The sequence below is a fragment of the Mustela nigripes genome, chromosome 3, assembly GCF_022355385.1.
Source record: "Mustela nigripes isolate SB6536 chromosome 3, MUSNIG.SB6536, whole genome shotgun sequence".
In the NCBI taxonomy this organism is placed as follows: domain Eukaryota; kingdom Metazoa; phylum Chordata; class Mammalia; order Carnivora; family Mustelidae; genus Mustela; species Mustela nigripes.
In genome coordinates this window covers 57,561,095-57,580,088 of record NC_081559.1, presented here as the reverse complement: position 1 = coordinate 57,580,088, position 18,994 = coordinate 57,561,095, and the positions used below count along the sequence as shown (strand labels likewise).

The 18,994-nt window shown below is 36.7% G+C and overlaps 1 protein-coding gene across 1 annotated transcript in view; it reads right to left on the bottom strand.

Moving 5' to 3' along the window:
• The window catches only part of PSMD14 (proteasome 26S subunit, non-ATPase 14), a 100,769-nt gene extending 85,507 nt beyond the window's left edge, over nt 1-15,262 (bottom strand). Inside the window, exons 1-3 of the mRNA XM_059394072.1 lie at nt 14,953-15,262; nt 7,624-7,752; nt 5,304-5,355 (exon numbers count right to left, since the gene is read on the bottom strand). Coding sequence (XP_059250055.1) covers nt 5,304-5,351 — 48 coding nt within the window. The 5' untranslated portion in view covers nt 5,352-5,355; nt 7,624-7,752; nt 14,953-15,262. The remainder of the gene's footprint in view (nt 1-5,303; nt 5,356-7,623; nt 7,753-14,952) is intronic.
• Between the last annotated feature and the right edge of the window lie 3,732 nt (nt 15,263-18,994).

Sequence of the window (18,994 nt, the reverse complement as noted above, 5' to 3'; positions counted from 1 at the left end):
CACCTATAGTATTTCTCCTCTTTTTTTGCATCTGGAAATTACTGTCTCTGTATCAGAAAGATACAAACTGAGAACTTACAGGCAACACAGGTCTGTATATGTATTTAGTTCAGCCTGTGTCATGTCTCTTCTCTTCTCTGCCTGCCTCTCTGCCTACTTGTAATCTGTCTGCCATATATATAAATAAATAAAATCTTTAAAAAAAAAAAAAAAAAAGAAACCCTATCTCCACTATACTTTCAAATCACATTATTTATAATGAACACTAGTATCCACTCATAATTGGTGTGTCTCTACTAAAATGTAGCATACTGTGCTGGCTTCCAAACAGCACATATACTAAAATCAGAAGGATACAGAGTAGAATGTAACATACTTAGGTTAAGTAACAATATTCTTAGAAAATCAAGATACTGGCAGAACAAATTCAAATACAATATAAGCTAACAGATGTTACTGACATTTCATTTAAGAATTCATTTACTTTTCTTTTCTTCCTTCTTTAAAAAAAAAAAGATTTATTTATCCTGGTGAGAAATAGCACATGCACAGGAAGGGGCAGAGGGAGAGAATTCTCACTGAGTTTGGAGCCAGAGGCGGGGTTTCACCTCTTGCCCCATGAGATCTCCATCCATGAGATCATGACCTGAGCAGAAACCAAGAGTCGGACCCTAACAGACTGACCCACACAGGGGCTGTGAGAATTCATTTACTTTTCAACCTACCTTAAAAGCTTACCTTGGCTGTTTCTAAAGCTAAAATGGACCCAAAGACTGACAATAAAAACCTTTTAGAGACTGGAGACTATGCTTTGACTAGGCCTATCTCTTGCATTTTATCTTCACAGATTTTGGAAAGTTTAGTTGCCAAGACCTAAGTTGGGATAGTAATAAAGATAACCAAGTACCCAAATTAAAGCAGTAAATGCTTTTAATAAATCATCTCATATCTTACAGTAATTTCAAGTTCATAAACACCTCAGCAAATAAAAAAATACATTTGAAATTTAAAGCTACTAGTTAACAAATTTTAATATTTCTAATAAAACATCTATTTGTAGAGCACATGGGTGGCTCAGTCCATTAAGGGGCTGCCTTGGGCTCAGGTCATGATCCCAGGGTCCTGGGACTGAGCCTTACATCCGACTCTCTGCTCAGCAAAGAGTGTTTCTCCCTCTCCCTCAGCTTGTATGCTCTCTCTCTTAAATAAATAAATAAATCTCTTGGAAAAAATCTGTTTGTTTCTACTTCAAACTACTAATAAGTTTATACTGGGGATGCCTGGATGGCTCAGTAGGTTAAGCATTTACCTTTGGCTCAGGTCACAATCCCAAAGTCCTGGGATCAAGTCCCACATTGGACCACTTGATCAGAAAGAACTCTGCTTCTCCCTCTGCCAGCTACTCCCCCTGCTTGTGCTCCCTCTTTCTCTCTCTCTGACAAAGAAATTTAAAAAAAGTTTATAATTATGGGATTGTGGATAGATTTAATGATGTTAGCCTATCGCTATTCAACATTTTTTAAAAAGATTTTATTTATTTGACAGAGAGATCACAATTAGTCAGAGAGGCTGGCAGAGAGAGAAGGGGAAGCAGGCTCCCCGCTGAGCAGAGAGCTCAATGCGGGGCTCGATCCCAGGACCCTGAGATCATGACCTGAGCCAAAGGCAGAGGCTTAACCCACTGAGCCACCCAGGCACCCCTATTCAACATTTAGAAGTGTAATATGTAAAAAAAAAAATCTTCAACTTGTTTTTGTAGGTACAGACATAATAATGAAGAACTAAGAAAAAGTACCATGATAAGCGCATGGAAGAAAAAGTTTTAATACTGACATTGTGAACAGTATTAAAATATTAAGGTCCAGGGATGCCTGGGTGGCTCAGTTGGTTAAGCATCTGCCTTCAGCTCAGGTCATGTTCTCAGTGTCCTGGGACTGAGTCTGCATCAGGCTCCCTGGTCAGCAGAGAGCCTGCTTCTTCCTCTGCTGGCTGCTTCCACTGCTTTTGCTCATTCTCTATCTCTGACATATAAATAAATTAATATCTTTAAAAAAATATTAAAGTCCAGTGAAAAGGAATTCAAAGTTAGGCCAACAGATTTGGCAACTTGAACAATTCCAGAAAAGTAATGGAAGAGAAGGCCAGTACACAACCTCACAAGAGTCAAAGGTAAGGAAGTATAATCTGTGAGTATAAGCTATTATTTCAGGAATTCTAGAAATATAAGAAAAGCTTAGTGGTAGGGTACAGTGAAGTTTTGTTGTTTTCTGGATACAGACAGACATTTTTGTACACAGAGAAAAGGGCTAGTGCAAATGAGCAAGGCTTCAATATAGGATAAGATCAGAGAAAAAGTGGAAGGATTAGCCATGGAGAAGAGAAATCATTTCGTTTCAGAGAAAGTTCAGAGTTCTCAGAATGAAGAACCCTGTTGTTTGTATTCTCATGTTTTCACAGGACCATATGCAAACTTACCAGCAAGTATCCCTGCCCCATCTTTAAGGAAATTCTAACTTTTCCATTAAGTGGTAAGACAGTAAAATTACCCATTTACTTTTGGAGCTTATGTCTCCTTTTCCACTTCTATTGGCTGCTACGTACTACTGAATGGAAAGAAAAGCTATTAACTCAAATATTTTTTACTTTATTAAAAATAAACAACACACATTTTGCTTCCATATATTAAAAAATACACTTGACATCTACTGCAAAGATATATCTTAAATTAAGAACAAAAGTAAAATTTAAAAAAATTTTTTTATATTTTTATTTATTTATTTTTAGAGACAGAGAGCATGAGTGTGAGTTGTGGGAGGAGCAGAAGGAGTGGGACAAGCAGACTCTGCACTGAGCGCAGTGCAAACACTCAAACGCTATTATTTGATAGAGAAGATATCACAGAAACAAGCACCCCACAAATTATCCCATTGAGAGTTTGTCATCTAACTGGGAAGATGAAATACTTACTTGGAATAACAGATTCTCAAACAACATATTTTTAAGTTCAATTAAGAATGCAGGACACATAATGTGACTAAATTATCAGATACCAAGGAGAGGTTATTGAATCAAACTTAAATTTTTTACTTACTACAAAGGTTTGCAGTGGTCACTGAGATATGCTATAGCTCAATTTCTGGTCAATAAAACTGTATTTCACATCCAGCAATTTCCCAGCATGGATTTCTAACATGGATATGTAATTTATTTCATCTAATGCTTAAGAAAAGGTACTTCGGTATTTAAATTTGACACAACTTCCTTTAAGAATTCTACAAAGGGGGACGCCTCGGTGGCTCGGTTGGTTGAGTGGCTGCCTTCAGCTCAGGTCATGATCTCGGCGTCCTGGGATCGAGTCCCACATCAGGCTCCTTGCTCAGCGGGGAGCCTGCTTCTCCCCCTGCCACTATGTCTGCCTATGCTCACTCTCTCTGACAAATAAATAAATAAAATCTTAAAAAAAAAAAAAAAGAATTCTACAAAGGGAGTACCATTGCCTATATTTTGCAGGTAAATTTGCAGTACCTATGTACCACCTCAGCTCACTTCTGACACTTTGATATGCCTTAACATCATTATTGCTAATTTTGGAATAAATGAGGGAATTCTAAAAGCTATCTAGAATGCTTATGAAAGTATGGAAACAGCTTTGGAAGGGTCAAGTTCCCAGAGACTTAGGCCTCTTTTTATTAAAGATTTTATTTAGAGAGAACAAGAGTGAGAGAGCATGCGCACGTGCGGGGTAGGGGCAGAAGCAGAGAGAAAATCTCAATCAGACCCTGCCCACCACTCGGAGCCCGATGCACTGCTCAATCCCAAGACCCAGAGATCATGACCTCACCCAAAATTAAAAGTTGGACACTTAATTGACTGAGCCACCCAGACGACTCAAGGCTTAGGCTTCTTAAGAGAATATATTACACATATCTTACAAAAATGAAGAATTGTAACAAAATAGGCTGATAGTAAAGGAACATGAGAAATAGTCAACACCCAAAAAAGTAAAAACTGGGGGAAAAAAAAGGAAAAATAACTGAAGTCTATACAAGGATACAACACAGAATCACAAAATGATTCCAACTTTCCAAAAGGAAAAAGTTTATTAGTAGAACCCATGAGACAGACCTACTTAAGGAATTCTTATGAAAGTGCCTCCACACTGAAAAACCATGAAATCCCCAACAAAACTGTTTCTTTCACAAAATATAGACTATTTTTTTTTTTAAGATTTTCTTTTTTGACAGAGAGAGAGATAGCAAGAGCAGGAAGACAAGCAGGGGGAGCAGGAGAGAGAGAAGCAGGCTTCCTGCTGAGCAGGGAACTCAATGAGGGGCTGGATCCCAGGACCCTGGGATCATGACCTGAGCTGAAGGCAGATGCTTAACAACCAAGCCACCCAGGTGCCCCAATATAGACTACTTTAAACGAAGAAAGACAAACTGATCAATCGTGATAAGAAAATGAGGGAAAGCTGGAAGCTATAAGGGTTATAAAAGTACGTTATAAAAATACTCCTAAATTTTGGTCATAAAACATTATGTTACATAAAAGTCTCGGGAAAGGACAACACATAGTTATCACTTTTATGAATGGAAAACTGGAAAGATAATCAGTGTAGAACTCAAAAAAAGCAAAAATTTCTGCCTCACCTAAAGCAGAATAAATATTCTGAGATTAGAAAATCTATGCAGAGGCCATTTGCCCAACAGCAAGAAACAAGATAGATGATAATATTAAAACTGAAAAAATTTAATTTTAATAAGAATGTAAAAGAAACCATACATTCCAAATTTAAAGAAAAAGAGATATTACATATTATTTGAGCCTTCTATTGTAACTACCAGAAGGAATTTAACAGTATTAAAACTGTACATACAAACATTCTATGGGTCGGTTTTCTGGATCTTGCCAAAAATATGCCATGTTTACTTTTCCGTGTGTTACTTCTAAAGTCTACATTGTAAACCCAGAAATAAGCTTGAGTCCTTTGATAATAAGCTTTGAGTCCTTTTTACTTTTTATTAAAAGTTAAGTTGGAGAACCTTACATATCCCCAAATTTTAAATAAAAGAAACAGAGAAAATTCTTATTCTTAGGAGAAAATTAAATTAAGATAATAGGAAATGTTACCCTCATGTATTGAGTGTTGCAATACAACAACCAGCCATAAACCAACCAACCAGCTTCTTACTATAAGGTTACCTATGAGATGATTTTCTTGGGAGTGATTTCTTTCTCTTTGCATAACTAGAGAAAGACGTGTAGTTTACAAACAAAGAAATACTGAAAGTCTATATACTAACCTGGCCCAGTCCAGGCATACCTCCTCCAAGTCTAAGAAGTCTGTCCATATTTCTAGAAAACAGAAACAAAGGAAAACGTTCCTAAGCACCAAAGTGTTTACTCAATTGCTATCTATATAATTCACCTTCAGTCACTCAGTATGTCAAAAATATTGGTGGTAATTACAACACAACATCAGACTTCCTGTTAATTAACACCACATATTAATTCAAGAAGCTGTCTTCCATGCTAATTAACAGACCTTACTTTACTGCTTTGGTTTTGGGTTATCCCTGGTTTTAAAGACAAGCAATCTTAGCATACTTTCAAAACTTTGCTATCATTAAGTTAATTATATTTTCTCATTGTTATCTAATAAAGTACCTGAATGAGGAAAAAGTGCCTGAAATGCTTATCATATGTATGATTGAATTTCCTTCAATTTGTTGAGTGTACAAATAAAAATCCTCACTTTTAAATTAAATTTTAACATCCTCATTAGTAAGTTCTGTGCTAATTAACTTACAGCTTGTCAGTTATCATCAAAACTACATGTGAAAGACATTGTGAGCAGATTATGGATCTCTGAATTAGCATCAAAGGCTTTTTTAAAATGAACTCATTATACTAAAAGAAATATTATAAAGTAAACATTAAATGCATTAAGATAGTGTTCTAGAACCTACACAGATATTTTGCCTTATTTCAGATGTTATGGAGATATACACCTTCTTCACTAAGGAAATTCAGCTATTCTCAATGATAATTTCAGAGTTAATCAATACAAAGATTAACTTAAGAGTATCAATCTGATTTGTTTTTTATATCTAGAATAACTACAGAAGACATTCTTAAAAGCTTGAAAAACTCAGAAGAAATCAAAGGAAAGAAATAGCAAGAGTATCACTATGACCTCAACTACACAAAAAAGTATAACCAAATGCTAGAAAACTAGTATCAGTGCAACTAAATGCTTTAAGAGTGACAATGAAGCATTTCTTCTACTTGAAAACTGCTACCGTGCCTTAAAATTCCTTTTCAAAGTTTATGCTTTAGATAATGGTTATTACTACAATTTGTATTCTAAATTAAATGCTAATGAATTAGTCATTTGTTCATACTGTTTTACTAGCTAGAACTGCTATATAAACTCAAAATTAATAATGTACTCATGATCATTACATTACAGCTTAATCATGTTTGTTGATTCTGCTAACAATTTATTCCTAAATTTAACAATGTTAATATTGCAAACTTTATCCATGTCCACATACAGAAAAATGCACAACTGACATAGCCATGGAATCTTCACAAAATGTGAACATACTCCCATAACCACCACCTAGATAAAGAAACAACATTATGGCCACCTAAGAACACCTCTCACGCTCCCCTTCCAGTCCCTACCACCGTGCAAAGACAGAATTTCAATTTGTGATAGCATGGATTAGTTCTGCTATTTTTGAATTTTATATAAACAATTTATAAAGAACTTTATATCAACAAGTCTGTGAGATTCACAATGGATAAATTCATTTTAAAAAATGAAAGGCACATAAGAAAACTTGCTAGTCCAGACAAAGTTTCTGCTTTATAACCTTAACACATTCTAAGAGCAGCATTTACCAACAGAATCTCCATCAAATTCTCATTAAAATTCCTCAACTCGAATATAGCATTCAATACATGGCACTTTTTAAAGGCTATAAATAGAGGGGCAAAACCCAAATAGTTGAAAATATTAAAAATATTTCTCTAAAATGTATTACCAAAGGGAAAAAAAAATTCTTTTGGACCATTTCAAGCTTAAAGAACAAACAGAAAAAAACTAACATACAGTATACTACAGATATTATATATATTCCAGGCCAAAGTCGATTCCCAGCTGTGCTTAGTTTATCTATTTCCCCAGTGTTGTTTCTTATGACTTTACACAGACTCCAGATGCTGTGAATATACATGAGCAATGTGGGGAGCAGAGGGAAAGAAAATCTGGCAGGTCAAATTTGTGTTTTTAGTAAAATTAGATGTCTCAGCAAACAGGAAAAAATATTTAACAAACTAAAACATTTTAGATAACATAATGAGGTTTAATAAAAATACTAACATTTGGAAATGAATTATATCAATAAATGTTCTATATCACACTACTTTTTAAAAAAAGTTTATAGAAAGCAAATAAGAACAAAAGTGCTAGTTATCTAAATGACTTTCATGAGCTCTTAAATCTGGGTATTACATATTTATAATTTGATGTGTGTTTAAAAAATATGTTTTCATAATATCTTTATATCATATCCTGAAAGAATAGGTAAAAGTATATACATTCTTAATTCTCACCTGGTCAGTGACTACAACTCTTGAGGTGTTAAGCTTCAATTCGTTGAGTTTGACAAATTTCTTCTTAATTCAAGCTCTTGCTTATACTGGCAGGTATAACTTTTCCCAAGTATTTTTTTTCTCTCACTCCTAAAAAAAGTAAATAAGATATAATTACTTTGAGACCTATGGAGGAAAATATGCCACGAGCTTTAAACAAAGCAAAATTCCTAAAAGCGAAATAGAAATCAAAACTGATTTTAATCACCATTTCCAGAAAATATGGAAAGAAATAACATCCCAGGAGGCTAAAGAGCAGAGGATTACCCCACATACAAATTTTGTTTTTAAGTTTCTTTTTTGAGCAGTTCTAAATACATGTAAGAATTGACATTTCATGACTTTTTTGAGCAGTTCAAAATTTTATGTAAGAATTGCCATGTCATGACACTTCATTGACATGTATTTCTAGAGGTGTTTCAAAGAACAAAGAGAAAATTTACTCATATTTTTAAACAGACCATTCTATTGTGCAATTACCATATAGTTCCATTGCACATTATTATAAATCCATAATACATTATGGAATCTTAGTGATGTTATTTTTCCTATATTTGAAAGTTTGCTATTTCACTATCATAGGAATTAGTTCCTCATGTCTTAGTCAATTATTCCCAACTACGGCAGAAAGACTAAAATAACAAGAAAATGAAAAAAATAAATAAAATAAAATAACAAGAAAATGGAAGAATAAGAGTTACTCAAAATGATGCAATAGTGAAATACATTATTGCTATTGTTTCATCCTTCAGTTTTTATTGTGCTGCCCAAAGCCATTTCTCCACCTTTCAAGAAGATATAAAAGACTAGAGACACAATCTCTGTAGTCTTTTAAGCTTTCATTTGAACACAGCTGAAAATTCAGAATTTTTTGTATTATATCCATAATGTCAAAGAGGAGAACTGACAGAGAAAAAGTTTCACAACAATTAGAGAAGGTGAATGTAAAGAAACAGGTAACAGCACTCTAGTCTCTAACAATAACAATAAAACTGATGGTATAAGCCAGGGTTTCTTCAGCACTGTTGACATTCAGAACCAAATTTTTTTTTTTTTTTTTTTTTTTTGGTAGGGGACTGTCTTGTGCATTATAGGATATCTGACAGAATCCCTGGCCTTTACTCATTAGATGCTGGTAGCACCCACCCAGTCATGATAATCGAAAATGTCCCCAGACATTGTCAAAGGTCTCCTGGAAGGGCAAAATCACTCCCAATTCAGAATCACTGGTATAAACAAAATTTCAGACTATACATCTTCAGACAACAATACCTTACATTAATTTTCTCGAACTTAAGAACCAAGGAGTGCTGGAAACAGTTTGGGAGCTCTTCAAAAATTCAACAAAGGATTACCATATGACCGAGCAATTCTATTCCTAGATATATATCCAAAAGAATTAAACATAGGTATTCAAAATAAACACAAGTACATGCATGTTTACAGCATCATTATTCACAAGAGCCCAAAGACTGAAACAGCCCAAATGTCCACCAAAGGGTAAAAGGACAAAGCAAATTCCAGTATGAATATACATACAATGGAACATATGGAATATCATGCAGCTATAAAAAGAAATGTAGTACTGACACATGTGATAATGTGACTGAACCTCAAAACATTATGCTATGTAAAAGAAGACATGCACAGAAGGTCACAAACTATGTGATTCCTTTCATATTAAATATCCCAAATACCTGAATCCATAGAAAAAGAATAAGGATTAGTGATTGCTAGAGGTTACAGGGAAGGAGTAACATGAAAAACTGCTTAACGGGTAAGGGATTTTACTTCAGAATAATGGAAATGTTTTGGAACTAGATAGAGGTGGTAGCTGCACAACACTTTGAATGTACTAAACCACAATGAACTGTTCACTTTGGTTTTTTTTGTTTTTTTTTTGTTGTTGTTTTTTTAAGATTCATTTATTTGAGAGAAAGAGAGGGAGTGCAAGCACATGGATGCTTGTGAGTGAAGAGAGGGGTACAGGAGAGGGAGAGACAGAATCTTAAGCTGACTTAAAGCTGAACAGGGAGCCTGTCGACCAGCTTGATCTCAAGACCCTGAGATCATGACCTGAGCTGAAACCAAGAGTTGGATGCTTAAACCAAATAAGCCCACCCTGGCGCCCCTGAACTATTCACTTTAAAATGGTTTATTTTGTTACCTGAATCTCACGACAAAAATTATTTGATAAGTGGATCAATGAGTGAACAATGTATTTCTAAGACTAAAAAAGAAATGTGTTCTCATCTAGGTGGGTATTCAACAAGGGCTGAATTACACACTATTTTACAACAAGAACTTGTTTTGCTACAGAGATATGTTAGTAACATATTCTTTTATCTTTTTTTTTTAAGATTTTACTTATTTATTTGACAGAGAGAAGGATCACAGGTAGGCAGAGAGAGAGGGGGAAGCAGGCTCCCTGCTGAGCAGAGAGCCCGATGTGGGGCTCGGTCCCAGGACCTTGAGATCATGACCTGAGCCAAAAGCAGAGGCTTAACCCACTGAGCTACCCAGGCATCCCTATTCTTTTATCTTTTATGCTGTTAATGAAGTTCTTATGTGGACAAATGCTTAAGTGTCCACAAAGCAAAGCAAAAAGAAATAGATAATGTAGAAGTGAAAAATAATCACTGGACTAGATCTAACTAGCGTTTATAAATCTAAAAGAAAAAAATGTTTTGCAAGCAGAGATGACAGCCAAGGTCTCTCCAATAAAATTATGAGCTATCTAGATTCCAAAAGTATTACAATGGGAAGTGAAAAGTTCTGGAGATTGATGGTGGTGATGGTTGCACATGAGTGTACTTAATGCCACTGAACTGTACCTCTAAAAATGGTTAAAATGGTAAGTTTTATGTTATGCATCTCTTATATCCGGGTTAAGAGCTGTGACTCTGCAGTACAAGTGACAGGATTCAAATTCCGTCTCTAATACATATTAGCTGTGTGTCCTTGGGTCAGTTACTTTCCTGAGCCTGTTTCTTCATCTGCAAAATAGGGATAATGACAGCATCCACCTTATACAGTTGTTCAGAAAATTAAAGATGACAGTGGACATAACCTACATTTAACATAATGCTTGGTGTACAGTAAGTGAACAATGGGTGTTGGCTGTTATCAGCACCACCCTCCTTAGCAAAGCTACAGTTCATACAACACAGATTCTTCTTCCTACATAGTTTGCCACTTCGTGAAATTTCAAAACAGTAGGCACATTTTGCAGTACTAAATGAATTATATTGGAGGAGGGACTTGTGTTTTGCAGAATTTAGCAAAAGAGTTCATAAAATTAAAAGTGTTACACTATAATAAGAAAGACAATACTTCCAATTCTTAGAAATAAAGGCCAAACATAACACCTCTAGATTTTTTTTTTTAAGACTTTATTTATTTATTTGACAGAGAGCGAGAGAGGGAACATGAACAGGGGGAGTGGGAGAGGGAGAAGCAGGCCTCCCTCTGAGCAGGAAGCCTGACTCAGGCCTGGATCCCAGGATTCTGAGATTGTGACCTGAGATGAAGGCAGATGCTTAATGACTAAAGCAATGACTTAAAGACCTAAAGCAAGCTTTTACACCTATTGAAAAAGAGAGGACTCCAGAGCTTATCATGATATGATTAACTTTACTGATAATGTTATCAGATAGGGGCACTGGAGTGGCTCAGTCAGGTTAAGCGTCTGTCTGCCTTTGGCTCAGGTCCTGATCCCAGAATCTCACATCTGGCTCCCTGCCCAGCAGGGAATATGTTTTTCCCTTTGCCCCCCACCCCCTCTTGTGCTTGCTCACTCTCTCTCTCAAGTAAATAAAATCGTTTTAAAAATTTATCAGATAATATGAATAAAATATTTAACTGTAACTAATATGCCATGCACAGAGTAATCTTTAGAATCCTAACTGGTAAAAACAGTATGAAATAAGCATTGGTACTTTCAAAAGATTGTACATCAAAAAGTTGATGATCTTCCACTTTTTCATCTCCTACTGAGTTAATATCTAGTTAAAACCTGACACAGTTAGATTGTGTTCATGTTGGAAATAAATCAATTCTCAAATACTTATAGAAAATGTATGGAACCATGAATAACTTAAAAAAACAGAATCTTCAAAATTAATTTAATCTAGATTTGGAATGTGGCAAAATTTTTTTTTTTTTTTTTTTTTTTTACTTTTCAACCTGTTCACAAGGGACACTGTTGTTCCAGTAATTCATAAAACTCAAACAAAATCATGAAACTCTCAGCTGTTCGAGGTTATCACTGTTTTTCTTAGCTCAACATGTACTCCCCAACCCATGCTGCAGTTCCATATTACTTCTCAGACTGATGCTAAATCCTTTCTGTATTCCAGATCTCACTGTATTTCTAATTCCACTGCTTTCTGAATTGTGGAAAGTATTACGGACTTCTTTGACTTTCTTAAGGGCTTTCTTCAATGGAAGAAATAGAAAGAGTCAACATTAAATTTAATCATATAAATACGATTTTGAAAGCAAGATTTTTTCCAGTTTAGAACAGTGAAGATGGAACTACCACAACATCTTTTTTTGTGCTGTTTCCTAATTACAACATTCAATTTAACATTCATTAAATACAAGGTTCCCCCTCTATCCAAAAGCAGAGTGTTCCTATTAAAACTTTCTTGAGTGGAAATGGCATAAATCAAAGAAACAATTAACATTTTGTAAAAGTGAAAATCCTCTTCAGACTTCTTTCTGTTAGCAAAAAACAGGCATAATGTAGGCCTTCTATAAAAGTGAAGTGGGGTAAAGCTAACTTTCAGACAGTAGGAGAAACCTGTACCATTTCGCACATAATAAGGTGATACAGAAATAGAGCCATTAAGAAACAGTGATTTTCACTGAAAGAATTTATAGTCTATTTGGGGAGGCATGATATAAATTCATGAAAAATATATAAAGTGAAAGGAAGCAGTGTAGAGCCAGAAAGGCTGTGAAGGCAATCAGACCTTGACTGGAATCTGAGCTTCAAAACCTATCTCCAGGAGCATATGAGTGGCTCAGTCGGTTAAGCGTCTGACTTCAGCTCAGGTCATGATCTTGAGGTCCTGGGATGGAGCCTCCATTGGGCGCCTCACTCAGTGGGGAGTTTGCTTCTCTCTCTCCCTGTGTGCCCCACCAGCCCGTTCGTGCTCTCTCTCTCTCTCTCTCTCTCACCTCTCTCTCTCTCAAATAAATACAGTCTTTTAAAAACGAGCAAATTGGACGCCTGGGTGGCTCAGTTGGCTAAACGTCTGCCTCCAGCTCAGGTCATGATCTCAGGGTCCTGGGATGGAGTCCCTCATCGAGTTCCCTGATCCATGAGTTGCCTGCTTCTCCCTCTGCTCCTCTCCCTGCTTGTGTTATCTCGTTCTCTCTCTCTCTCTGACAAATAAATAAATCAAACCTTTAAAAAAAAAAAAAAAAGGCAAGCAAACCTACTCTCTGTATGATCTGGAAAAAAATACCTTCTTCTAGAATCTAGATTTCATCTATAAAATGGGGATAATACCTACCTTGCAAGTCAGTGGTAAGATAAAATACAAAGCACCTAATACAGTGCCTGGAACATTTGTAAGGTACTCAATAACTGTTGTTACTATTATTGCTATCATCACAGAACCAGAAGCTATTATTTAATCCAATTCTCATTTTACAGATGGAGATGCCAATATATCACAAAGCAGGATATGATTATCAAATGAGTGCAACAAACTGGCTATATGACAAGCTCACGAGTAATAAATCCCATGAATGTCCACATGACTTTCAGAAGTGGACAGTAAATTATGAAATGAATACTGCTATAAAATGAAAAACAAAAACACAATTGCCTTTTGTTCCTGATACTCAAACAGGAGTTCTAAACCTATATACTAAACATAAGATTTACATGACAAGCATAAAAATAAAATAAACCCAGGTTAAAATGCAGCTTTACAATTAGAACAGCAAAATATTATTTACCAAGCACTTCGGGGGTGGGGTAGGGGGGGATAATATTCCAAAATCAACAGGTGAGGCTTCATTGAAAGAGGACTTCAAAACTTTCTTCTGTGGGCCAGAAGTAATTATGTTCTGGAGCAAATTCAAGACAATATTCAGGCCTTTCACTAAATATCACTTCACTAAACACAACTAGTTAATTCTGAACTGCTGTATCTTAATCTTTCCAAATGCGCAGTTACTCATTAAATTTAAATTTTTTAAAACATATAAGCTTTAAATGAGCCAGCTGCTACCCTTCCAAGACAAAACATGAAAAGCACCACTGTCTTAATCATTTCCACTAAAGCTGTATTCTGTTCTGTTTTGTTCTTTCAACATTACCAGTGACTGTCTTCTGGCTTTACACATAATCAACAACGTAGTAGCACTAAAAACAGATTTTTGTGGGCAGTAAAAAACAATAATAATAATAATAATAATAATTTTCACCCTAGAACTGCATTTCTGTGTTAATTTTTAAGGCTTCTTCCCTGCCTTAAAATTTCCCATGAATCTTTACCAACTTTTAGTTACCATTTTTAATTTCAAATATTTTTCACTCAGTCACTAAATTTATATTCAAACTCTTCCGAAGAGTTTGCGTTTTGTGTTCTTTTGACAGAGACAAAGTAAGTCCCCAGGAAAATTAAGTTTCAAGAGGTAACACAGAGCAGCAGATTACTACTTTATTGAACACAGGAAATATTACCTATTCACAACAACTACACAATTAAGACAAACTGAAAGTAAGTTAAAAGGCACCGCAGAAAAACCACACTTTGAAGAGTTTCAAGGTTAAAAAACCAGGGCATCTCTGGGAGTTTTGTTTGGTTTTTAAAGGGAATTGAAATCTTAACACTAAGAAAAAGGGTCAGGCCTATGGGAAGGACAGGTGATAAAACAACCATGCCTTCAACGGGAAAGTTGTATTTATTCTCTCTCCCTTGTTTCCTCTGCTGCTTTGAAGTTTTTCAACACGGGAATAACTATCAATAGACACACGTACACACACAGGCCACAGACAAGGGTTCTCCTGGTATAGGGAGAAGAGGGCTCCCGAGATGCGCTTAAATTCAGCAAAGCAGAAACGCCTGGAAGAGGAGACCACATCCAGACCTAGCTTACAAGACACCCGAGTAACCCGCGAGGAGGACGCAGAAGCCTGAGCTCCTCCCTCAGGGCCCAGGCCTCCAGTGGCAACTCCGCCGGGCAACGTGACTCAGGAAAGCGCGGGGCTGGCGGCGGCCTAGCACGGCTGTCTCCGCGGACCTGCCGGGCCTGCCTTCCCTGTCTTACCTGAAAGCCGGGGGGATCGGCCAGCCGCGGTCTGGGCTATCGTCTTCCACCTGCGGTGACGCGAAGGCAGCGGAGGCGGCAGCGGCGGCAGCGGCGGCTCAGACTCCACGGGGCTCTGGCTCCGCGAACCGGCGATGAATCAGCCCGATTCCATTCAAAAGAGTCGCCCGGGCCTCGGCGGCGAAGCACTTCCGGGTTCACTGCTCTTCCTCGGCTTCCGTTCCCCCGACGGCCAATTGGAGACGGCTCGGGAGTCCGGCGGGCGTCCCGGGAGGAGTGCGACGGACGGTCGGCGCGGACCGCGGGGCTTCTCCAGTCTGGGCTGGGAGGGCGGGACGGAAGTTCGCGCCAGGGCCGCTCCCGCCCCTCAGACATCCTCCCTTTCCCCCCGCCCCCCATTCTCCCCTCTGCGGATCCAGGCCACACTCGAGATCTGCGACGCCGGCAAGCTAGCCGGAGCCTGGAGGTGACCGGGTCGGAAATGGAACAGCGGGAACGCTGAAACGAGAACCCTGTTCGTTTGGGTGTTCCCCGCCGTCCCACTCAAAAACTGAAAGGTTCGTTTGAACTCAACTTGGTCGTCTGAGAGGCAGAAAAGGAAGAGGTGTAAAAAGAGGGGAAACAGGTCAAAGCTCTTCCACAGCGCAGTCCGCCCACCTCCTTGATTTCTTCGCTTTCCAGGAATTGCATTTCAAAGAAACCAACGTTTCCCAAATGTTAAAACCAAGCATTTTAGGCCCAATTTAATTTACAGGGCTTAAAGAAAAATCATCACTCACACTTCTCCAAATAATTAGCGTCAACAACGTTTTTTTACCCATTATCCGCTCTGGGCTAGGTTTTCAGAGGGCAAAACCACCCAAGAAATGATTGATGATCGACAAATTTTTATTGTATTTAGGCACAGGCTCTCTTTAGGGTGACAAAGTTCCTCTTACTTTGTCAAATATGTTCCAAATAATAAGCACCTTTAAAGCATTCCTAAATAAGAGTAGTGATGAATCTTCTGGATGGAGGAGAAGGACAGATTACAGCATCTGAATCCAAAGCTATCTGGAGCATAGTCACACAGAATTTCCCTCGTAAAGATACCTCATTTCTATTTAAAAAAATCAGTTATTATAACCATAGGTAATGCTATATTTGGATCAGCATCTTTATGTGTCCACCCAAACCTATGCCTCTTGTTTGCTTTTTTGGTGAATGACCCCATCCTTCAGCTAGTTTCCCTACTCAGATCCGAGAATAGACATATTCTCTCCTAGTCACCTATTGACCTCCCAATAAATCACCCTAAAAATCATGAAGTGTCTAATCTGTAAGAGAGCTTTTCCAACCAGTCCCCTTTCTCCATTCCCTCTACTCCAGTCTTAACTCAAGCCTTCCTCACTTTTTTCCTAGAACACCCCAATAATCTTAAACTCCTTATCTCCAGTTGTCCCCCTTAAATCCATGCTCCTTTAGTAGCAAAGATTTTTTTTCAGCTACACAAATAAAGTCATGCTCCTTCTTTGCTAAAAATTTCACCAGTAACTCCCCCTAACAATTAACAGAAAGGTCAAAAATCCCTTAATTTTGCTCAGAACACCCTTGCTTCCAGCCACCCTAAAGTATTTAGCTAGGGAATGAGATGTCCATAGGAACTTTGAAAAACTAAGACATTCCTGGGAATCTAGAGGGTAATATGCATGCTTAGGGGCATATGCATATCTAGGGCTGTATAGATGCTCAGGAAAGACCTGAGAAGGCCCCAAGTTCTCCCCTCTCTCTGACCCTGAGGCTCTACACAAACAAGAAGTGAAAAGCAATATAGACATGTAAACTTGCTGCTTGAGTGTTGAAGGTGTGTCCCAATACACATATTAAGCTCCTCGGCGAAGACTGGGAGATTCACTATTTGATGATATCTAAGGAAATCTTTGTCCAGTCATCAAATGACTGCTAAGCTGAGCAAAGACTTCACTGGTCACACAACAAAAAATACAGACTTTAAGGAATGCATTCAAAAAGTCATTAAACCAACATCCACTATAACAAACAGAAACAATAAAAACCCTGGGAACAGATGAGAGTCTGATTTCCAGAGTTGCCACATTATATTATTTGAAATGTCCAGTTTTCTTAACAGTTACTCCAGGGATTACAATTACCAAGTTATAATACTGTAGTTCAGATTAATACCAATTTTACTTTAAAAGTATGCAAAACCTTTACTACTCTATAGGTTTATTCCCTCCGCTCTCTCTTGAGCTATTATTGTGATACAAATTACATCTTTATACATAATATGCCAACACAGAATTATTATCACTTTATGCAATTATTATCACTTTATCCAAAATAAAATATGGTTTTTAAAGCACAATACACACAAAGAAATAACTTATGGCCTATACATAGTGGAAAAGGCAATTAATAGAAACTCTCCCTGAGGAAGTCCCTATGTCTAACTTATACATAAAGACTTTATATAAGATATTTTAGATATATTCACAAAGCTAAAGGAAACCCTGTCTAAAGAACTAGAGGAAACTATGAGGAGTTTCTTACTAAATAGATAAAATCAGGCGCCTGGGTGGCTCAGTGGGTTAAGCCGCTGCCTTCAGATCAGGTCATGATCTCGGGGTCCTGGGATCGAGTCCCACATCAGGCTCTCTGCTCAGCAGGGAGCCTGCTTCCCTCTCTCTCTCTCTCTGCCTGCCTCTCCATCTACTTGTGATTTCTCTCTGTCAAATAAAAAATAAATAAATAGATAGATAGATAAAATCAATAAAGGGAAGTTATTTAAAAAACAAAAATTCTAGAGATAAAAAGTATAACTGATGTGATACATTCATTAGAGGGGCTCAATAGTAGATCTGAGCAGAGGAAGAAAGAATAAATTTGAATACAGATTAGTTGAGGTGATCAAGTTTGGGGAACAAATAGAAAAGAAAATAAAGAAACATGAATAGAGTCACAGAAGTCTGTGGAACACAATCAGGCATACCAACATATATAGAATGGAAGTCTTAGAAAGAGAGGAAAAAGAGAAAAGGCAGAACTCTTGAGAAAATACAAGTCAAAAACTTTCCAAATTTGATGAAAAACGTTAATCTGCACAGCAAGATTAATTCCAAATTGAATAAACTCAAAGAATCCACACCTGGACACTTTATAATCAACCTACTGAAAGCCAAAATAAAAAGCAAGGAGAGATTCTTGAAAGTGTCAAGAAAGTCACTCATTACATAATTCTCAATAAAATTAACAACCAAAGCTATGGAAGCAGAGAGCAGTGGCATGACATGTTCAAAATACTGAAGGAAAAAACCATCAACCAAGAATTCTATATCCAGGGAAACTATCCTTCAAAAATGAAGGATAAATTAATATATTTCCAAAATACATGTATAAACAAAAATAGAATTCATTGCAGGAAATGTACCCTGCAAGAGATACTTGTCCTTCAGGTTAAAATAAAAGGACACTAGACAATAACACAAATTCACATGAAGAAATAGAGGACACTTGTAAAGATAACTGCATAAGTAAAAGAAAAGACAGTATAAATGTATTATTTGTAACTCTTCTTTTTCTATTTGACTTAAAAGACAATTGCATAAAGTGATAATAATTCTGTGTTGGCATATTATGTATAAAGATGTAATTTGTATCACAATAATAGCTCAGGAGAGAGTGGAGGGAATAAACCTATAGAGTAGTAAAGGTTTTGCATACTTTTAAAGTAAAATTGGTATTAATCTGAACTACAGTATTATAACTTGGTAATTGTAATCCCTGGAGTAACTGTTAAGAAAATAATCAGAAAATGTATAATAAAAGAAATGACAAGGGAATTAAAATGGTACACTAGAATATATATATATGTATATATATATATGTATATATGTATATATACGTATATGTATATGTATATGTATATATGTATATATACATGTATATATATATATATACAGAATATATTCGTATATATGTATATATGTATATATATGTATATATATATATATATAAATGACAAGGGAATTAAAATGGTACACTA